At 34.0% G+C, this 24,952-nt stretch overlaps 1 protein-coding gene across 2 annotated transcripts; it reads left to right on the forward strand.

Annotated features, from left to right (window-relative positions):
• Positions 1–1,055: 1,055 nt before the first annotated feature.
• On the forward strand, positions 1,056–12,600 carry LOC149791788 (uncharacterized). Of its 2 annotated transcripts, XM_089969265.1 has the most exons (6): positions 1,056–1,250; positions 2,419–2,601; positions 4,444–4,539; positions 5,184–5,360; positions 6,773–6,874; positions 11,628–12,600. In XM_089969265.1, exons 1-6 carry the CDS (start codon positions 1,181–1,183, stop codon positions 11,738–11,740), a joined length of 741 nt encoding a protein of 246 aa, XP_089825391.1. In that variant the 5' UTR covers positions 1,056–1,180; the 3' UTR covers positions 11,741–12,600. The 2 variants fall into 2 exon arrangements, 1 of the variants encoding a protein (XP_089825391.1); XR_016423209.1 differs by lacking the exons at positions 1,056–1,250; positions 2,419–2,601; positions 4,444–4,539; positions 5,184–5,360; positions 11,628–12,600 and adding an exon at positions 5,367–6,349 and having other exon boundaries at positions 6,773–6,877.
• Positions 12,601–24,952: the final 12,352 nt, after the last annotated feature.

Consider the following 24,952-nt stretch of genomic DNA (forward strand, 5'->3'; position numbering starts at 1 on the left):
TACCACCGACACGGTATCATCACTTTTTGATGATGTGTATAGACGTGTTGGTAGGGGACTCAGCCTTGCCTTACAGGCAAGGCGATGCGTGCCGTTTACCCGCGAATCTATGTTCGAATCTCAAAAAAGTCTATTATCTAACCTGTATGATAACGCTATTTGTGTTGTATTTCTGCAAATTATGTTAGTATTAACATTTATTTTCTTGTAGAATCCAGTGGTCGTACTTTATGTTCTCTCTGGTTTATATTTGTATTTCTCTCTCTCTCTATCTATCTATCTATCTATCTATATATATATATATATATATATATATATATATATATATATATATATATATATATATATATATATATATATATATATATATATATATATATATATATATATATATATATATATATATGCATTTCTTTAAAGTAATATATTTTGGAACGAGCTGGAACGTTTAATCTGTCATTGTGTCACTTATATACATAACATTCGGTCAGCACGATAGGCCTTATTTCCGGAATAAATATGTTTATAGTTATTTCCTGAATAAATAATTGAGCATAAATCTAAAGCAAATATTGTTTCTTTGGATTTGTATGACACTTTTTTGAAACTGTGATTCCTGCGTGGACATTGCAACTCATTGTTGAAATCCTCCATCACAAGCGGTCAATTGTAAAGCGTGGTGTGTGAAAGGAAACATGCTCGAATCGGTGCAAGGTTTATAAATTCATCTTGCCTTGTTTGTGAGTTGCTTCTCAAGTACACACCTGCTCATTTACACCAGAACTCAAAGTAATCGTGTACTGATCACATTGATGTTTTAAATTTCAGATTTACAAATACATATTTTCAAGATCCCATTACTTAGTGTATTTTCCTGTTAAAAAGATGCTATTACTAATGTCTGGGCCAGAATGAAATAGCATATATATCAGAGTTTCAGATCTTACGGCGATAGAGAACAATTGAAAAGTCTCATTCAACGACTATTCTGTGAGAATGCTATCACCAGATATCTGAGGGTTTTACGTTTAAAGGATGCATTTGCTTCCCGTTTTTGTATTTTTTGCTTTTTGTGATATCGGGATTGTTACTGAACGCACGGGGTGGAACATACTGTCAGATTTATATATAATACATCAATTTTATATGTCAGGGAACTTGGGACATAGTTCACGCTACAATGTTTATTGCAATGTTTATAGTTTTCCTTCATTGTAAACGGTCTAGCATGTATTCCGAAACAACAACTGGTAAGAAAGTTTCTCTCTCTTCCTGTATGTCCGTAACTTTTCTGTATGTATAACGTTTTGTCTGTTTTTCTTGGTATATATATATATGTGTGTGTGTATGTATGTATGTGTGTGTGTCTATCTATGACTGCATGTTTATATGCACGCGTGTATTCATTGTATGCATGTATGTATGAATGACTGTTGGTTGTCTTTACTTATACCTGGATACATGGATGGATGGATGGATGTACGTATATATAGATGGATGGATACATATCTATGTATTTTGATCAACAAATGTTAAATAATCGGTTCATTCACCCTAAAATAATGTATGTGTCAATGTTACTTCTTCCAAAGTCCATTTGTAACCTAGACACATGGTCATATGATGCTAGTGTAATCGGGATGGGGGTAGGGTCGGGACCAGGAAGGGAAGAATACCAATAATCAAAGCATAAATACATTTTCCACGATAGTACGTCTTTATATTGGTTTGATGTCTTCAGAAAACAATATTGTTTATTCTGTCTTATACATTTCAATTATGTGGGAATCTGAAATAACCTCAACACTTTGCAGAAATTAGAATACTGTAAATTATACAGTTTCTCCGGCCCTTGGTGTATGTGAATCTTACCTGCATGGTCTTTACTATACACCAAACCGCAGGGAATTATGGGTATGTGTAACCACTCTTAGGACCCGCCTATGAATTAATAAGATGCATTTTTAACACTGCAGAAATTTTCTTGTTTTTAAAATCCGAGTGCATTAGGAGCCCATTATGTAATGAATAGGATCCAACCAAATTTAAGAAAACTAGACTTGTTTTGAATACTTCCTTAAGTCTGTTGTCATTGGAATAGTTTACTCTGACATAAGAAATATGCAAACAATCTGAAACTTATATAATAAAAGAGATGAAATGTAAGAAATTACGTCTTGGATATACGGTCACAATGTTAAAACCAATATACGCGTCAGTCGTCATTGAAACAGGGATATGAATCATCATTTTTGTGGTCACTTGAATCACACTGTACATACGGAATGTTATAGACACTTTCGGACTATAGCTGTACATCACATCAATTTTGACAGTCTAAAAAGATTGATACAATTGCATTCTGCAGTGTGACATTTTTACTGTCTGACTGGATCATATATTATTTCTTTTACGAAGGACAAGATATATTTTACATTCGAAGACCTGACCAACTGTCATGGACAGCAGCACGAGAAGCTTGTGACAATATGTCACACGCCATTCTTCCCGGTATGCGAGATGCAAGAGCTCTTGGATTGCTTCATATTGGAGAATTTGCTTGGATTGATGGAAAGGAATATACATTCTGCTTTGCAAAACGTAAGCTGAAAATTAATTCTTTGTTGGTTTTTTCAAATACCTGCCCAAGAAATATTTGTGGGGCATATATAAATTTGTTTCGAGTGTTCGTTCCTTTGTGTGTCACACATTTGAATCCCGAGCTTAACCCAAAGATGCTCAGCATATGTTTGTGAAACTTGGAACGCATCTTGAACAAGTAGTTACTGAAGCTAATTGCGAGTGGATTGATAAACATATTTCAATGGATTCTTGGTATCTACTATGTTCAATCGATACTTTGTTATTCTCTTGTATTTGTTCACATTTAATGGTTATCCAACTATCCCATAAATTAGATCAAATATGTGCGATAGCTTTTGGCGATGATAATCTTCAAAATTGCTGACAAATAGTATACCTCTGAAAAGAAATTGAAGTCGGGAAAAATATCCAACTACCGAATACAAGAAAACCTGTCTGAAACAAAATAATTTTTAAACGGTGGAGCACATAAGAGAAAGGTACATGTTTTAGTACAATACGGAAATTATTGACTTTGTTTCATTTATAAGTGTCCGTTGACTACATTTTTCGTCATTCTTCGAATGGTTCAAAATCCATTATATATTGGTTATACAAAGGAAGTAAATCTGGGCATGTTGATGCGTTTTGTAGCTATATGTCACTGTGCAGATTTCAAAATGCTCCTTTTCATATTTCACAATTTGTTTTACCAAACTTGTTCAGATGCATACGAGTATATTTTGTTGTATTAAAGGTTCAAAAAATATTTTCATTATCTTCAAACTGTACGAGTATTTTCTTTGAGTGTACAATAATAAGGTTGCTCTTTTTGACCAGTTAATAATATGCTCAGACGTATTAAGTTTGGGTTTATGCTGCAAACATGGATCAGCCTTGAAATCAAAATGCATGTTACCAAATGTTGACATAATTTGATGAATTAGGAAGAATAACTTTGGCTTACTCTTGCGACTAATATTTTATTCAGACAATGATTTCGTGAGGTCTGGTACATCAGGACTCAGATCACAATTCATTTACCTATATAGTCTCTACATTTGTTTATCAGTAATTCACGCTGAAGTTCTTTTCACATGTTCACCGGCATTTCTTTGAGAGGCTGGACTGTAAATAAACCAATGTGCAATGATACACAGAGTTCACTTCCTGATCATCATCCGGGCCGTATTACCCACTGTGCACTGTCGTCGAAACATACATACAAATGGACAATAAATTCATATTCTACATAATAAACAGTTAGCTTTAAAACCATACCAAGAACGCCAAAATCTAACTCTTGCATCCACACCAAAAGGAGACCGGAGAATATGCTCTAAAATAGACTGGGATTACAATCGTACTGAACCGAAACTAATAATTCCATAAGTGTGTAGGACAAACTAGGATTTTGATGTGGTATTGTACCTCAGAAAGTATGTGACGACAAACTAGGATTTGGTGCTGTTTGGTTCAACTGGTTATAGGTAATTACAGATTATTTACAGATTGTGACATAAATCGCATACATTGTACAAATTTCCATTCAGAAATGAATAAAGAAAGAATTTGATGACCAGCGCAACATGGAAAGCATTTTTAATTGTGGGAACATTTTTTTAATATCCGATATTCTGATTAAATTCAAAGGTACCTTGTCTAGAATGAGATATCAGACTCATACTTGATCGATATATATGAATGGAAGGAATAATATCAAAATGAAAATCTGTAGAATGTTTGATGCCTTTTACTTGTAATTTATGACAGATTTTATGTGTAATAGCTGAATGAAATTTATTTGTGGATTATCATTCCGTGTTATTAATGTAACAGCTTTTCGTTATTCTTTATAAGACAAAACAGACGTAGATGAGACGCAAGAAATATGCCGATATGTCGCAGTAAGGAGAGAGGACATTAAAGAAAATCTTACTTACATTTGCAACAAAGGTAGGGATCATGGATATAGCGAAAACTATACCTGAAGAAAATGTATAATTGTGCTATTAATTTCCACAAAATGTATGATACGAAAATGATAACCAAGGTGGGACCTATCTGATAATTATGTAACCTTTCGTTAATCAGGAGGACATTATCAGTCGTATAAGTGTACCGAATATCCTTAAAACCTTTATAACAAGGCACAGTGTCGTGTCATCAGAAGAAAGCACCATGATTTGCTTACCGTCAATATATTGTACAACTAATCACTGAATTTAAAGAAGAAGCTGAAATCATTATATGTTTTAAGATTTTTAATAAATATATATCCTCCTAAGTGTATCCAATAATATCGCTTATTCCGAAGCTTTATTATATAGTGTAAACACATGTTTTGTGTACAAACAAGATTTGAAGAACTATGAAATAATTAATTTGTCTTGAAAATAATAACAGCGTAATCTAATGATTATATATGCTGTCAAAGTAATATGACTTTTACTTGCATATGCTGAACAAATCACCAAGTGGGATAAACAAATATAATCTTCTGATTGGTTAACATTCGGAATAACGTGAATGATAAAATTATGGACTGCCTTCTGTTTTGAATGTCGGAAATGTGTCAAAACTCTATTAATTTCGTACAGATGGGCAATTTCTGAAGAGTGAGGAGATGCTACCATACAATGATGCCCTCAACAAATGTTACAAGTTTACTGAATCACTGCAGGTGGTGGAAAACTTTGCCTTACCAATGATTGTTCCAATAAACAGGACAGACTGGATAAAGGATTACAATTATACCCGTATCATCTCCAGATTGGGTAGGAGTCTGGTCTAAATCACTTTTATAAAATTTGAAACGAAATATTTGTTGCATTTCTTCTGTAGATTCTAGTGTGTGTGTGTGTGTGTGTGTGTGTGTGTGTGTGTGTTAGCCGTTCTTCATATTGCAATATCAATTCCTTAGTACTCTTTCTTTCATTAAAATTTAATTATTGTATACCTGATGTTTCCCATTTTAAAGATTCTCTCTCTCGTACGTGAAACTGTAAACCATAAAGTGCGTGATTTATATAGTTATTGCCAGTGTCCATTAAATAACGTGATTCGTATAATTATGGACAATGTTCCCTGAATAACGTGATTCATTCAATTATAACCGGTGTCACTAAATAGCGTGATTTATTGAATCAAAACCTGTGTCAACTAAATGACGTGATTCATTCAAGTATAGCGGGCGTCAACTATATAACGTGATTCATTCAGTTATCACCAGTATCAACTAAATAACGTGATTCATTCAATTATAACCGATGTCAATAAAATAACGTGATTCTTTCACTTATAACCGGTGTCAACTAAATAACGTGATTTATATAAGCTATGGACATTCTCCAGTAACCAACTTGATTCATACAATAATAGAAAGTGTCCACTGAATAACGCGATTCATACAAATATAGCCTGTGTGCGCCAATTAACGTAATTCATACAAACTAGTCATTGATTTACTAAATAACGTGTCTCATACCATTTTGTACAAACTATACAATTATAAGTTATCGATAATGACAGAATACATATAAATAAACTGGCGGATTAACAAGATTAATGCGGCAAGTGTATTATTTGAGTTAGCGTTTTAAAAAGTGCGTTCAGTCTTCTAGGAACTTTTTCCCTGCTGAATATTTTACAGGTCCTGACCAGTAGGTAAACGAGAGATGTATCGGTATAGTGAAGCTGGAATCAGAACATTCTGAGTTCGGTACCACGTCCTGTGATGAAAATCATACAGTTATATGTGATGCGAGTAAGGTTATCTTACTTAATCTTTTCATTGTATCATTTGATCCACGCATACTGAATTATAAAGACACAGGAAGGACTGTGTTAAACCTCGTCTGAAAAATGGTCACAGATTCCTAAATCCAGCGAGGAAAATGTTACCAAGCGCTTACTTGAAAATAAAATAACTAAAATAAAACATGACTTACAAAGTAGCACGTGGCACGTTCATACCCTGATACAATAATTTTTTCTTCCAAATTCAATTGCTACCTGTTATTAGATATTACGTATGAAGGACTTGATTGCTGAGTAGAATAACGGTGGTAACCTCATTTGGGTTTTGTCGAGTAATTCTTTTGGAAATTAGATAATTTTATTGACTGTTAAAGGAAGAGTTAAGACAAGAATCGATGAAGTCGTTTGTTTGTGGTTTCTTTCTTTGCAGGTGCCGTCCATACTGCATTAACGTTGACAACCAGAGAGGAAATGATGCCGAGGCTTGGTGATATCCAGGCGAGATTAGCTTCTAACCAACCGCAAGCTGTTGGTAAGAATAATGACAGTTCAATATACAGTTTATATTGGTCCAAAATGATATTTTCCGTTTGCATCAATTCTTTGAACTTAGTTCATCTTAGCACTTACATGTTTCTATTAAAATAACTATTGATAATTACAATTTTCATTAGTTTATATACCTTAGTGACTCACATGGCACATATTAATTACTCCAAATCAAAGATATATTGAGTCATGGGCTCTGCCATTGTGACTATGTGAGAAAGCTTGACAGTAGCTTCCTCTGGATGTCTAGGGTTTTTCCAGGCTCTTCGTCAGCTTGATACTGTCCGCCATGTATAAACTAGCAAAACCTGAGCAATATCGCTAAAATAACAAAATCTTAGAAGTATGTGCGTTACATGTTGCAGTATTTCATACATATGTAGATCCTCCTGTGTCGAAATATAAAGTTTATAACACACATGTCTTTTCACTAAGTGTACTTGCAGCGGTATTTGCTAAAATACCCGAGAAATACCTCAAATTCATTGTCATATATGAAAACAATGAGTAATGAATCTGACAAAAGACCCTCCCTTTTATTACGTGGAGACATAGCAGACACTCCTCGTCCTCTTATGAACTTAATCTTTGTCAAACAAATTTCAGCCTTTCACCAAGAACAATTCGCGTTTTTATCGCTTTTGAAAGAAAGAGAAGGAAACAAATCATCGCGAAAGTAATTGGAAGTTCTTCGATAACATCACTAAACATGACTGCGCCATATGTACAAGTATTATTTACGCTGTTCGTTGTTGTTGTTGTTATTGTCATGGACCATAACGCCACTTTTGAGTACGGGATAGGCTATACATGGCGGGCAGTATTAATGCTGCAGGAAGAACACGGGAAAACCCCGGGAAGAACCACCGACCCACGAGAAGCTATTGGCAAGCTTTCTCGCATACCCACCTTGGCCAAGCGCGAGACTCGAACCCACGCAGACAGAGTTGAGATGGCAGTGATCCGTAACGGTGAGCGCTTTAGACGAAACCACCACCACGCTGTTGGTGAGAACGGCTCGAGATGTTAGGAATATCATAACTGTGGTAAATATGGTCATATTTTTCGCAAATTTGAAACATGTACATACTCGTAATAAATTTATCAAAGTTTTTCCGCTGTCGGAAAGGCCTAGATGTTTGGATCTGCAGCTCTGAGACTTCTGAATGGAGCCATTTGGAATATATTACCACTGAAAGTTAGACTGCAATAACACTGACCAATAACTTCTAAATGTTTTCAAAATGACAATCTGATTGTTCGTAAAGGTAATGCTACATGGAAATTGTTAGGGGAACGAAATCACCTGAGGGGTGCAATTATATCTGCACGAAAGTTATGGTCGGATGATCTGAATAATTATTGGAATTACATGTAATAAGTTTTACAAGATTTCGTCTTTGCTTCCCAGATAGAAATTCCATCTTATTTGGTTCGACTGGGGTCATTGCTGTTCTCATAGTAGTGATCGCCATCGTGTACTGCTGGAAGAGGCGTTCTGATATAAAGTAGGTCTCGTTCTTTTCTCTATCTCTATCTCTCTCTCTCTCTCTCTCTCTCTCTCTCTCTCTCTCAGTGGTAAATGGGTACAATGCGTGACCAGAATGAAATAGGCTTGATTACTACCATCGGATGAATCAATATCAGTGGCTGTGATGCGTCCTTGGACAAGGATGTTAGCTCTACAAGTATGCATACAACCACATAATGAACGATTTCCTCTTAACTATTCGCCATCTTAATTTTACTATTTACACAATCGTTAAAAAACGAAAATAAAGTAAATAAGAAAAAACTACAATTGTTTGTAAGTTGACTAACACCCGACCTAAGTAGTCTTCGTAACATGGGTGGAACAAATCAAATATATATTTGTGATAATAGTTAGACGGAAACTTATAATTTAATGCAGCTAGTGAAGTTAAAGGTAAACTCGTGATGAAGGACATTTCTCTGCAAAATTAAGGAAAGGTACAAAGTTTAGTACGATAATCTTATTAAATAACACTATCTGGTGCTATTGGTTGGAATTTATTTTTTCTGTTGTAAATATTCGAGTGTCATAAGAAACATTATTTTGCCTAAATTTAATTTTCTAATAAAGTTTTTTTGATGACTCTTAATATTTACAACAAACTTGTTGGTTACGTTCTGCAAATATAAGCCTGTTCTTAATTACGAAATGTTTTCCATTTTTTGTGGTAGATTATTATAGTATGATTCGTATATCAACTATTGATTGTAAATCCTCGGTATTTTGGTTCATTTGATATTTGTTTAACTTCGAGTATAGTCCATTTTTATCTATTGTTATGTTCCTTGCAAGCGGAAACTCTTTCTTATTGTTGAAAATATTTTTTTCACATGATGTCTTTACATTTGGCCTCCTACATAGTGTTTCAATCTATTGCCCAAACACAGATATACTTATTAGTTAAGGGAACTTATTTTCAAAATCATTAGATGTTATATTTCCTAAATTTGTACTTATTTTAATTTATGCTATAACCACAATATACGTCGTCTTAAGCTTGAATTATATTTGAAAATATATTTGAAATTACTCTGATAAACATATAGTGTTGATTTTGTTCCTTTTTCTAATAAATGGAGTATGTTTTGGTAACACATCTTCCATTGTTGGCATTATTTTTTTCTTCCGGATCTCATTTGGAATCTTTGAAATAGTAATGTACTTGTGTGTGTGTGTGTGTGTGTGTGTGTGTGTGTGTGTGTGTGTGATTTGGAATTTTAACGTAGCTTCAACAATTTTTCAGTCTTATCGCTACGATGTCTGCAGTGTGGCAGTTTATAGTGATATCTAGCACTGAGGCAGACATGTAGCATGATGTCCCTCCCACCCAGTCACATTATCCTGACACCAGGCCGACCAGTCATAACACTAAAGTCTTAATCCTTGTATCTACACTTACTTCCTGACAAATGTTCTCTACAATGCGTCATAGTAAATATCTACTGGATTTGATTATATTTATGTTTAAATCTTTTGTTCCATAATACGAGTGATAGGAATGCTGCTATTTCTTTAAATATTTAATTAATCGAACTTTTAAGTAATCACAATATTTCTTCCTCCTAAATATTATGTTTTCTTTAATCATGGTTTTACTCCACCAAGTAAGTCAACAACATCTCGATTGTTTTCAACTTAAATCTATACTCATTTCATGTCCTATTAAATTAATCTTGATGTTTTGTTGCAATCATTCTATTAATGTTTCTTTCCTACTTGGATAAGATGCCAATGGTTGAGTTAACGTTCATCTTTCAAATTGTGGTTTATATCAGTTGATGTTATATTATTGTTTATTATGTTATTCGTTATATTATTATTATTATTATTATTATTATTATTATTATTATTATCATTATTATTATTTCCTACTAGCAATTATAATGAGACTCGCTTTTTTAGTTCCCATACAATTAACATTGTCATAGTCTTCGCACATTTCTATTTCATCATATTTACATGAACTGTACAATATTTGGATTTATTAAATTTCATTTTTCCATTTTTTCCCATTCTTTTGTCTCATCTGTTCATTTGTTTATTGGTTTTTGGTTCTCTTGACATATTTTTTTATAGTTTTTTACATATGAATATAACATTCGAATTTCATTGCTAAAAAAGGCATTTACATTTTGTAAGATCTTATTTATTTTTTGTGTTCAAACTCGTTTAAATCAGAAATGTTAGATACTAGATCTATTATATTCAACAATATTTATTACACGTTTCATGTTTGCAAATATATAAGAAAATTGTTACATGTTACCCTTAAGTGAAGATAATTTAACATGTAATGTTCCTTTAGATTGTGTTACAGTACTAACACAGATTTATACACACATTTATAGCTTCGTTTAAAAAAAAGTAATATTTTCATCGTTCAGAATATTGAAATTCTTAACTTTCATGATGACTCTCACCTCTTTGTATACAGATTATTTTATTTTTCAAAATTAGACTAACCAATAGTATGTCCTGCGTTCGACCTTGAAGTGTTTCCATTTATGTTAGCGACCCAAGTTTTCAGTTGGTTCCCAAACCGACAAGGAATCACCATTTCCCTTTCATTTCACCAGTATACAATTTTCAGTGCCCAAATGTTAGTTATTCAGACCTTTCAACCTTGTACAAATCATCTTGCTTAACAACCCGTCCTAGTAATCTATGATAGCAGCAAACCGCCCTTTTAAGTCTTCCAGTGAATGGACATTTGGGTCACCTACTGTTACATGTCCTGCTGTAGAAACCTCTTCTATTTCTGTAAAACCTCTTCTATTTCTGTAGCTACCCATTTCAGAATTCATATTTTTAAGTCCATATAGTCTGCGGCATGATGCCCCAGTGCTAGACATCACTATAAACTGCCACATAGCAGACATCGTTGCGATATGACTGAAAAATTGTTAAAGCTACGTTAAAAATCCAAATCACATCACATCACATCACATTTTCCAACTTTCAAAGCACGGAATTAATCTCGCTATATGACAATTAATGTTTTCACTCTTGCTTAGACGGGTCAATAATAATGTCTAATATAACGAACTTAAAAGCCAACAACAAAAACAAAAAAGTACTTGCGAGTGAAACTGTATTACCCAGACTGACATTGAAAGCATTTCTCCGTAGACAGCCTTCAAAACCTTTTAAAACCATACAATGCTTCCGACAGAAGATTAATTTCTTTTTTTTGTTCGTACAGATCGTTGTCGTACATCAGTTTCAAGGTGTACCACAGCATACAAGGACAAAGTAATCACCCAAGCCACAGAAAGGGTGATTTGGGCTGCCATAGCAACGAACAGAAATCCATAGATGATTACAATTCTTCCAATCTCTGTCATCTCAAAGAAGGTCCGCCATTGGCAAAACAGGCAGTTTTTCGTGGACAAGAAATTGTCAGCGGAAATGACAATGTTTTGTTTCCCCCACCAGAGGGTCATACCACACATGGATACGTACCTATGTCTGGGAAGGAAAGAGAGATTAATATTGTCATGGTCACGGACGAAGCGGACCAATACGATCGACTACTACAAGTTACAAGTTAGATCGGAATATCTGGATGACAACAATAAATTCCCAAACAATAAGCACGCTTAAAAGTTTTAAAAAGTGGCAATGCATTACTAAGGACATGAAGGACAATTTTTAGTCTTTCTCGAGGACAATTATTTGAAATAAATCGGCATTATACACATTATCTCTTTTTAACTCGATAAAATACAAATGTGATAATCATTCAATGTCATCGACTTTAAAATGTAAAAAGGAGCAAAGCGTGAAGTCTGTAAATTACATGCATTTCTCCGGACAAATTGAATAGCATTTTACTCTATAAAGGCATTGATAGCGACACTTCCATTGCCAATATATGTATATGTATCTGTATGCATATTTTCATACAAATAATATTTTAATACAGGTTAGAGAATTTTTAATACGTACTCTACGGAGATTCGAACTCAGGTCCGCGGGTTAACGCCACCCATCGCCTTGCCTGCACTCACGAGCCCACATTCCCTCACGACTAAGCGCAAATCACCAAATAATGATGTTTCTCGGTCTGTGTTATATGCACTCGAATGTAAAAAACACTCTTATGAGGACCTAGTAATTAATTCCCATAAATGTATGTATGTATGTATGTATGTATGTATCCATGCATGCATGTATGCATGTATGTATGTATGTATGTATGTATGTATGTATGTATGTATGTATGTATGTATGTATGTATGCATGTGTGTGTGCTGTGTTTGTGTGTGTGAGTGTGTGTCTGTGTGTGTGTCTGTGTGTAGAGAGAAAGAGAGGGCGAAAGTCAGAAAAAGAGAAACTGATTTTACTTTGGAAGCTATGCAAACGGTTATGGCGCCGAATGAAACACGTTAAAATGATATATTTTTAAAAATCATGTCACCTACCCACTTAATAGCATATCTGTTCTGGATTAGGATGAGTTGGATTCTTAACAGACGTATCATACTATTTTCATCTTCTTATGACATGTATTTGCTAGACAAGCGAGTAAATCTTAGCTGACGCTTCAGATGCCGGGAAATTAAAAATTACCCAATGAAATTTGTATGACTGTGTTTCATATGCTTTCAAATAAAGATGTTTACGCCACAAGGACATAGCTCTCTAATACATATTGTATTAATATGCACTTTTGCTTTCCTGGTTGTCGTTCGTAATCGTTGGCTGGAACGGGAAATGAATCACATGTACCAGGTTTTAGTACTGCTTGTATTACAATCAAGTGTTTCTACCAGCCTATATTTAAAACATATACATGTTGAACCAGGAAACGGGTACTTTCATTGAATCATCCGTGATATGTCTTATTTATTACTTTATAAGTTATGCCCATGTTGTTGCATGTTGCAACTGCAGACCTAGGTCAAAGCTATTCTTTGTATTTCATGATTTTGACAGAACGAAGTTAAAATTAATCTAACAGCACATTACTTCAATGTGTTTGTGGGCTATCGTGCTGTTTGTGTTTCTTCATTTTTATAAAGTATATGTGGGTTTACATCTCTTTCCTCTGAGTCATTTATTTATAACTGAATATTAGTTTGAAACGTTATTGCAGAGAAACAGACAAAAGGCATAAACAATGTGAACTTGGCAGACATTTTAAACTAAATTACGCTGTATATCTTTGGTTACAAATTTAGTAGTTTCGCTTCCATCGTTTCTTCTTTGATGTTTTGTTATTTCGTATTGTTTCTTTTTAAACTACGATGTTGATGGGATTTATTTTGGATTAAACTCTGGCTTACAGTTTGTATGCTCCATAAACATATTTTTAATTGCCTGCTGTTATCCGCGGTGTTTGTGTTTGGTACTGTTTCCATTTTCCATTTTGTTATTATTTCAGTCACATTGAGACCTGCAGTATTGGTTCCCTCTATGTATCAGCCCTCTGTCTTAAACGGCATTTGCATATAAGATCAAAGTGCACATTTACTTGGAAACGCAGATTACCCGCCATAACTGCTAGTTCTGCCAGTTCTGCTAGTGGGTGATTTTCACGTTTCACCGTAAGATTTGTTTTACAGTGGACATAATCGTAAAGTTTAACTGTTTATGTACTTGGTTTAGATTCTGCCAAGCCAAGTACAAACCAACGTTAAACTTTACGAATATATCCACTGTACAACAATTTCTCAAGAAATGCAATTTAAATACTGTCGAAGGTAAAGGGTGGAGGATTGATGCAGTTCTGGTGGTCGAGGAGAGCAGAGGAAAACCCATGACTTTGGAATGACACCCACATACTTTTGGATGTGCCGGTACCCGATATATATCTCCATACCAAAGATGGGTGGGTAGCAACTTCCTTTGCCACTGCGCTATATGTCGAGACAAATCCACGGCAAATAGAGAGTATTTGGATAATAGTACAATGCTATACAAAAAAGTTGTCTTAACTGGCTGAGATGAAAAATAAAGAAATTAACTTAAAAATGCATAGTTCGTATTCGCTCGATATTGCATTCATTCATGCACACACAACCAGAAACAGACACAAACACACACACAGATACACACATACATACACCCCTCATTTTCATATTCTTCGTAGTTTGAGATATGCACATGTTGCTGTTAAATGTTTGCATATGTTACTCCAGGACATTGTTAAACTTTAGTAAAGACTGTGACTATATGGGCATAATTGAACAGTTTCATATCTCCTGGAATCTCTAATCAAATAGATGGTAATCAATTATACTCTCTCTCTCTCTCTTTCTCTCTCTCTCTCTCTCTCTCTCTCTCTCTCTCTCTCTCTCTCTCTCTCTCTCTCTCTCTCTCTCTCCCTCTCTCTCTCTCTCTTGCATGTCTTAAGTCCGAGGCACAAGTTCACAAATTAAAAAACATCGCCCGTAGTCTATATTGGATATACCGGTATATCTGGTTCCGTCTTTGTTACGTGCATATGGCTAAAGGTGTGGACCTAAACAATTTGCAATTTGTGATCCATGGGCAGCATGTCCATATGGGACATCCCTGGGGCATTACTAGAGAGTGTAACCCTAATGCCCAATGCGTATGTTATACCCTTGGCCTTAAAGCCAGTTTTCAGGATACCGCCTATAATACTTTAATAATGATATTATTTTAAACAAACAATACAAAAAAGCTATCCCTTGAATTTTTGTCCCATCCCATGAGTAATGATTAAAGTTTTGAAAGCACTGTGTACATGTAAAGACTATGAAATTATATTTGTGTATAGTCTGAGAAGCTTGAAAGGCGCATTTAAAAACGGCGAATCTCCGACTTACATAGGGTATCCCTTGTCTTAAAACAGAACTTGACTACGTGTAATATGGTCACGTGACATGTCAGATGGTAATCTAAGGCGCCTTATAGAAGGTAATTTTTGAAAAGAAATCTTCATATACAGCAGGATTGGATTTTCTTATTTTGTATGTACTATTATCCCAATAACACTATATAGCCATGTGCTCACAAAACGACGAAAGGTCAACTATAAAGTTTGCTAAGATGGCTCATGCTCAAAGCACCCATATTTAACAGCAGTTTCACATGGGCTGATGTTACAAGCATGTAGAATAATCTTCTCAAAACAGCAATTTTGATCTTGAAGATGGCATAAAACGAATAAGATGGGACGCAACCTCCGTGCTTTAATTTACAAGAATACTACACATCACATCATATGCCTATATCCTTTTCTTTTAAATACCAATCGTCTTGACCTTAAATATAAAGAAGATACAAAGTACATGACAAAATGTGGAACTGGATATACAAAGTGGTTCACAATTGACACCCAGAATACTGAAACAGGCCCGTGACTTCATTTGTCTTGACCTTATGATTGGGGTCAGAGTGCATGGCTATGAATTCATGAGACTCAATCTGGTCCAGATACAGAAGGCTAACGATGTGTGAAAATACCTACATTGGTTCAAAAGTAATACGTGGATATTAACAGAGATCGCTGATTTCTATTTGTCATGACCTCACCCTTTACATTGAGACTGAAGAAAGGGATATTGATATATAATTGTGATGTATAATTTGTTCACGTTTCGTTAAAATGACATCAGTAGGTTAAAAGTTATCCACCTGAAATTACATTTTATGTTGCTAGTTGTGAACTTAACCTAGTGGCAGGGGGACAGTATGTGTCATCTAATATTCCGTCAAGTCATGATATATACAGTGGCAGATTTTTGTGGAATCTCTCCAGCTGTTACAATGTTATGGACTGGACAAGCAAATGTTAGTGGAAGTATGGACGGAAAATGTTCTTCGATAATCTGGTCTTAAATAACTAAGAGAAAAGAGCCCAAACAAAACAATGCTGTAGAATTCAACAAACAATTAATTCATAGAATACAAAGTGCAAATTCAAAAAGCACTTGCAGCTAGTTTGATCACTATACATGCTTTATCGTTAAACATATGCTATAATTATGAAGTTATAAAAGTAGCGGAAATTTATATCATTTTAAGACGAACGTCTAATAATTTCGCGTTGCTTTTGTTTTTATATGCACTGGTATAGTTTCGTAATTGTACACCAGAAAGTCCCAGGCGATATAAAAAGATGCAAAATTGTATTCAAATAAATTGAACAACAAGTAAAAACCATTATATCCAAGAATATGTTTCCGACAATTGATATTTCGTGTTTTTTATTTCGTATTGTATTCATATACTATATGGGGGATATTTTTACACAGGGATCATTTACGTCGTGATTTTAAATTAATAGACAAATACTTGAGAAAAGTAAGCCCGTGTACATAATACTTGCAGCTACATGTTGAATAATCTTATTTTCCGTGTTTTATCGTCTTAATCGAAAATACATCTTTGGCAATTCCTGGCTCATATTTGTATATATTGTCAATACATGTATCTGCTTTGTGAACAGGACAAAAGAGTCTGACCTAGTAGATTTATTGCAGCAGAAATGAACTGACAGCGAATTTTGATTAAACCTGTATGTATGTATGTATGTATGTATGTATGTATGTATGTATGTATGTATGTATGTATGTATGTATTTGAAACCATATATTCTATATCGAACTCTTCTTTATGTGGTGGAACCATTGAAATGCTCCTTTTGGACACCTATGTACCATTTCTGGTAAGGATGACAGTTTTAAGTTTGAAACTAAATATTTACCGATCCATGGTGGTGTATTTCCAATTTGTATTCCCTAAGGTCCTTTCTGATAACCGCGCTTCTTTTATTGTATGCGTTTGCATAGGAACTATGTAAAAAAATTCACTCGTCCGAAATCGAGAATTATTACGTGAATCTCAGAAGTTGGTGTTGAAAAGAAAACTTGCTAAAAGTGGTATTCGGTTTATAAATTTTCTCTTTTTTACTCAGTTAATTCAGAGCAGATTTTATAGTAATCAAGTTAAATAGTTTCATTATTGAAAGAGTAACAAGCACGTCTGCTATTAAATTCCATATTTACTAATACAAGATCAAACCATTCACAATATAAATTGTCTATCACAATGCTATACTGCATGACTAATCCACAGTGAAATATACCGGATATTTATCTCACCTTCAATATATACCGTAACAGAACATGAGGCATTATAGATAAATGTAGAATGAACGCAGGCTAAAAGGCTGTCCTCATTGTTGTTTCTGTTTTAATGATTGTTACTTAAAGCAGAGAATGGAAAGTAGTGAAAGATCTTTTGTCGAATAATATGTTGTTTAGTCCAATGAGAAAGTACTGTACGTTTTGCTATTGCATAGAACAATTCTATCTGGCAGAGATTAATTTTTGTTTTTGTTTTTGACATTACGATGTCAAGATATGCTACGATGTTTCTTGCAGTGTTCAGTTTTCCTTCAGTTTCAACTGATTAGGATGTATTAAAAATCACCAGCTGTCAACGAAGTTATCAGCCTGTCTATCTGTATGTCCGTTATTTTCGTCTGTATCTATGCCTTTCCGTATTTTTGTTTATGAACACGTATGTATGAAAGTATGATTGTATGTATGTATTTCTGTATGCGTATGTGTTTGTTTTCCTGCACTTTGGCATGCAGTCATGCATTCACGAATGTATAGATATATGAATACATATGTAGGCATGTTTAAAATAAGGGTCAAATCGACTTATTCAAGAAATGTCACTCTTAAAAAGACCCCGTGGTACTTATTAAATAGACTCATGATTATGAAATACGAGCGTGATCGGAGGCTAGAAGAGTTGTAGGTGGCGAAGGCTACTTTCAGGGGTGAAAGACTACCAACAAAAATATTTTATTGATTATGCATGGCAACATATGAGAATCAATTACAATTAAATAAGAAGCAAATAAGCATAATCCTTCTTAAATGGATTAAAATGGATTAAAACTACATATTTAATTTTTAATTTTTACATTACAGGCTGGCTCCATTTTATGGTAAAGAAACAACAGACTAGTCTATTGTGTGGGTTTGCGCGTGTGTAAAAGTATTATTTTGACCTCGCGTTCACTTGTAACACTTTGTGCGTCCTATGTAAGTCTTCGTCAGTAGTTACTAATCCTACATAATCTGTTCTACCGTGTGTCAATGAAATGAGCAGTTTGAAGTAGCAGCAGAGGAGGTGAGCAGATCTTTTGCTGGAACGTCCATTTTTTAAAAAATAAGGCTTTCTACGAAAACAAACAAAAATAAGGTCAATAGCGTCAAACCGATGCCTCTACTTTACCAAGAATTTCTCTAATTGGGTTAGGTTTATTTTTTTACTTGATCTTTGTCGTTCGTGTTTTTTCTAAATTTGTATCTGTGTTTTATTTACCCGCCGGACGTATCATTGAAGTCGTATCTCCTCTGCTGCTATAAATGTGTGAGTAATTAAATCATTATTATATCAATCTCTCAACCAAATATTTTATCAAGACCTATAAGATATCGCGATCATGGATCATGTAAATTTATTGTTATAAATCCGTGTGGAGCAGATTGCGCTTTTGAAAATAAGTTTTTGAACTTAATAATATCCATATCCCCACTACACCAAGTCTGGTGAATATTTCGCAGAGTATGTGTATCGACTCTATTAAACACAACTAAAGTATTGCAGTTATCACTGATCACTTTAAGTACTTGTGTATATCGCTGAGTAGCATAAGTCAAGTCTGTGTTTTTGTGTCTGCCTCGAGAAAATATTCTAGCTGGATTTGATTGTTTGTTCAGCATTATATCATCGTATACAACTAAATTATTAATAAATCCATCGAGGTCATCTACAGATGCGGCTTCATCAATATTGGTGATAACATTAATAATATCATTACCATCTTCGTCAAACAATTTTGCGTTTTCAATAAATATTTAAGTACATCGTGGCATCTCTGATCATCAACTGACGGAGCTACTATATACAACATATCCCATTTGAGCCATCTCATAATCAGAATAAGTAATAATTGCGTTTTACTCTATCCAGATGGACCTATTATTATCATTCTGATGGAATTCGGTAATACTGAAATATGTTTGACTGGCTCTTGTTTTCGTGTCGCTGAGAACTCAATGACATTCATGTTATACAAATATAATAAATAATATGGATTTATACTGTGGATTAAGAACAACAGTAAAAAAACTAAAAAAGCATGCACCAACAAGGAATTGTGTAAAATGTGGAACCAAAAAATAAACATTTATTTCTAATAATAAAATCAGTGGTGATATCGCTGCTTCATTATGAGGATTGCCAGATACTCCATGGGCTAAATATCAAGGAGAAAAACTACTTCTTAGATTTAATTATTGTGGAACTGGATCTCGACTTGATATTCGACTTGACGAGCGAGATCAACCAAGACCTGGAGACTATCCAATAAAAGCTATTGATCAAGCATGTCATGTTCATGATGTAGCTTACAAAAATCAAGATCTGCAACTACGACATATTACAGATGTGAAATTGAATCATTTGTTAAATTCCATACAAAATAAATATTTTAGAGAATCATTAGCTAATTGGTTGATAAGATCTTCGATGAAACGTAAACTAGTGCTGGGGCTGGTAATTAATAATCCGATTATTAAAATCGATTTATTATATCCCAAGAAGATATTGGATGGGTACAGCAGCGATTAGTAATATAAAAATATAAACAAAAGACAACTTTTCAGCATTTTTGAAGGGAGATAACTCTATCAGGTATATCTAGTAATCAAGCAGCTATCTCGTTTGTTACTGCACGACTAACTTAGCGCGATTATTTATTATCATTTTTTTTAAAATCAAACAATATATAATAATTTAACCATCTGTATGATAATTAGCATCAGAAAAGTAATATCAGTTTGTAATAGTTCAAATTAGTGAAAGGATATCTACATCTACATCTTAGTTTCATCTGTCTTGACAAATACAAGGTAGAAAATCAATAAGTAACGCGTGCTTGTGTACTACAGAGATCTCTAGGCAAGCAGTATACATACCAAAATGTATCTTAATTTTGACAGAGTCAAAGGCAGAAATATTCGTGTCGATTTGTTTAATACAGTGTGCCCTGAAAAATGAAAATAAATTGACGCCTTGGTTCATTTGTAGAAATTCCAGGATAGGTAACTTTATAATAATTTTTGAAGCATATATCAGCAAGTTGTGTACATTGGTACAATGCTAGAATGTTGGATTCTCATACTCGAGGCCCAACGTTCGAAACTCGTGACTGACAAATTTTGACGTAGCGATATTTCGTGATTTTTCATTAAGAAAAGTGGAGGGCCACCCCAAAGCTCGAACGCCAACACACAAAGTACACCCTCGCTCCAAGTCAGCACGTGTTAGGTGACTTTTTGCACTCTCCCTGAGGTTATTATTGGGTGTGTGTGAGCAAACATTTGTTACACGCAGAGAAGGCTCCCGTATATGTATTGTGCCGTCCTTACAATTAAGTTAATTTGTACCGTCCTTAGAATAAAGATCAATCTAGCAACATAGGGCTCACCTCAGGATTGTGCCGTCCTTAGAATTTTTTATTTTAAATATATATTTATTATATAATGGATTTTGAACATATCAGTGCTATTATTTCTGCAAGTAAAAAATTAAAACAGAAAGGTATAAAAATATATGATGAACTTACTCCTGAACAATATATTTATGATTTTAAATCATTACAAGAACGTAAATTCGAAAATAGATATACACTACCAGCACAATATAAATTCATCAAGCTCATTCAACAAGCACTGGCTGCGGTTAAGGATACAGAAGTTGATAAATTCATATAGCTTTCACGAGCGATTGAAAAAGTTATATCAGAATTGTCTCACGAATGAGAAAAAAACAAATATGAACGCACGTGTGAGAAAATTAAGAAAGATTATGTCAGATCGTGAAAACGAAAGCGCTGTCATTAGTAATTGTGAAAGTGACAACGTTTCTAATGAGGATTAAGAAAGTGAAAATATTGATGACGTAACTGATGAAAATGAAATTTATGGCAACTGGGGTCACTGTCGCTAGTTATTGTGAAGGTGAAAGTTAATATTTATTCTGCAATATTTATTCAGATTATAATATTTATCAGTGACTTTGTCAAGCGATTCAGATTGATTTTTTATTCTACCTGAATATTATAAGTATATAATTTTCTTTTCTTTCTGTTTTTGACGAGATTTTCATTATTTTAGTACTATATACCTGAACAAAATTATAAAATCCAACTGATTTTTATTATTTCTGTACTATTTACCCCATCACATTAACATTCAGTAATAAAAATAAAATCTGTTAACAATTATTTTTGTTTATGAAATTATTATTAAAGTTTGTTTGGACGAAATTATTTTTAGTTATTCCATCTTACTGAAATTTTTCAATAATTTGAAATATAGCCATGAAATCGTTAAGATTTTACGTAGAAATTTATATTCAAAATTACATTTCGTAAATCAAGTAACTCTCCAGATTGGTCAGTAAGTTTGAAGTGTATCCTTGATATTAGCGGATTATGACAATGTAGATAAACAGGATTAATAGGCTCTTGTACAATCCAATATCCAGGACGAACTTGAGATGTAAATGTATACAGAATATATCCTTGCTGGGCCTGACTAGATTTTTCAAGATCTATTTGAAAGCTGCCATCAATTGCATCACATAAAAGATTGACTGCGATTGTTGATGTGATATTTACTATTCCCGGTGAAATATGTCTGCCGCCACCGTATGGATCATTATTATGTTTGAGAATATTTGATGATGGGGTTATTTTTCTCCATTCATCAACGATTTGTGGAAAATGTACATTGATGATGTCATTCACACGTAATTTTATTTCGTACGCATCAAATCCTGTTATACTGTTGTTAGATCTGCTTCAGTTATTTTATAATGATTGAGAAATATTAAACAAAACTTTCTGGTGATGTAATTCTTGGATTACTTTTTATAATATCATCAGTTGTTTGATCAATATACTCATGGTCTGATGTAATTTGATTTAAATGTTGTATTTTTTAAACGATCTCCATTTTTAGATTGTCATTAGGATACTCCGAAATATAACTTTTAAATAACCGTTCTAGTGCTGCTGACATAATTGCAAGTTCATCTTTGATTTTGCTAGATAATGATTTGAACATTCTTTCATTAACAAAATGCAGATCGCTTTTACCACGTATGACTAAAAAGAACTAGGTTGGAGATATTATAGTTTAGGGTGTAATGGAGATTCTTCTATTCGATATTGTGGTTCATTTACAAAAAATTTTTTCGTTAATAAAGAAATCATCTCGTTGAGGTCCTAACGGTTTTTTATATACGGGTGCTTTTTCAGTCTACCCTAATGCATTTCTGATTGATGATTGGTAAATATCTACAACGTGATCTGGTGAATTTATTTCTATCGCAGCTGGTAAAGTCTGTTCGTGAACGGTGATAGCTATTTTTTTAAATATTCTTTTCCTGTTCTAGATTTGGTTCTGCGTTGGAATTCATCATTGATTTGTTCGATTTGATAATTACCTGTGGTAATTCCGACAACTCGCCAATCGGGAGTTCTATCATTTTTATTTTATATGCAAACACAAGCGAATTTTTTGCTAGTAATCGATCAAATGATTTTGATCTGATATTTGGACAGCTGTAATATACTCAGCTGAAACACAAGTTATTACGACTGCTGGCGATGTCATTGCTATTGTTGATAATAATACGCCGGTTCAAGCAATAACAGCAGACGTCGAATATACAATTATGTCACCAGCAACTACACGTCTGCGATAATTGTTTTTACTTTTACTGTATATTCGCGAACGATATCCTTTAATTTTGTTTGCCATTCACGTGCTCTATTGTATCTAACACGTTGAACGATGATTGGCGAGCTCATTATATTTTAAGTAGGTGGTAGTTTAGCAAGTAATTCAAGACACCAATAATACAACACGGATGGCCCTTTTCTTCAGGTTCTACCAGGAATATTCCCTCGTCGTTTTGATCTAACATAACTAACATACATCCAGAGGATCCAGTTAGTGGAAAACTCCGTGAAATTGTTGTAGATATTGTATATGTTGTAGTGCCGAGTATTGAAAATCTATATATACCGATAACCTAAGCGCGATGTTGACTGGATTTATTAAGTGGTGACCATAATGCTGATCCAGATGTTACCGTATATACTACACGATCGGTAATTGATTTATTGTCAGAGAGTTTAATGTCGATGTCTGGTGGATTTAAAAAAATTCGTTTGTACGAACATTAAAAAACGTTTGTACATGATTAGAGCATTCAGATCTAAATTTGGTCATTCCATCGGTGATTGTCATCAACGACTTCATCATTGGAATGTTGCTGTCATCAACATATTTCTTCCTTGCAGCATCATCGCTTCATTCTGGTTCTCCAAGACCAGTAATTTTATTATTATTATTATTATGAGTCATATTGAGAGAACCATTTTGTCGGCACCATTATATCCATACCAATTTGTCTAATACCATTATGTCCACTTAACATTTTGTCCATACCATTTTGTTCGTACCATTTTGTCCGCTACCATTTTGTCCTAGTACCCATCATAAATGTCGTGAGCAATTTAATTACATGTTTTCTACGGGAGCATCAATAATTCTCAATCGTCCACCAACACCTTCAAGTATCATTGCTTTATCACTGAGTATAACTGCAATAGCGCTGTTATTAACACCACCAGGGTTTACACGAGCTTTAAAATGAATATCAACGACAAATTGTTTAAATTATTCTACATGCTCCAGAGAAAAGTAATAGATCAGATACACTGTTGTACAATCTAACTGTGATATTTGCAAACCAGTTTATATATTTCGATCACGTCCCATAAACGTCATTAAACGATGATATGCATGCGCTACATGAGCGAGATAAAAATTTAAAATATATCTTCAGATGGTTCTTGATGTCCGTTTATCCTTAAAGAAATTTCACTGACATTAAATTTATCAAATATCATATGGCTATGTTTTTGTGAGTTCACTCGTGCGGCATCTTGTAAAGCAATAAATATATGTCGTGTTGCATGAACTCCTTGCTGTGATGATATATGCCGTGTAAACAAACCATTACCATTACATTCAACGCTATCTGTTGTGATTGTCAACCATAATAACAATGATTTTCCACATGAATTCATAAAAATAATTATTTTTTCTTCTTCAGTAAGCGATGGGGTCATTACTAGCATCTACAACGAAAGTTTGGTTATTAGTACTTTACCAGGATCACCGATAGGACGCCAGAGTGCTTCATCATCAGTAGCTTTTCTCACAAGTACAATTGTATGTTTCGCCCCAAAAATAACTTTTCTGACATTTCTACAGAATCCAAAAATATGTGATAGTGGAATTGCGCATGAAAATCTTCTACGATCATCTTTTATCATTGATTTACGTGTATTAAATCCTAAGTTGAATTCTGTATTAGCACCAAGAACCACCGGCCACACACAAGCATCAGCAGTGTCGTCATTGTTTCTTGGTCGTCTTAAATTATACT

Source organism: Sinohyriopsis cumingii, chromosome 9, assembly GCF_028554795.1.
Source record: "Sinohyriopsis cumingii isolate HCF-2022 chromosome 9, ASM2855479v2, whole genome shotgun sequence".
Taxonomy (NCBI): domain Eukaryota; kingdom Metazoa; phylum Mollusca; class Bivalvia; order Unionida; family Unionidae; genus Sinohyriopsis; species Sinohyriopsis cumingii.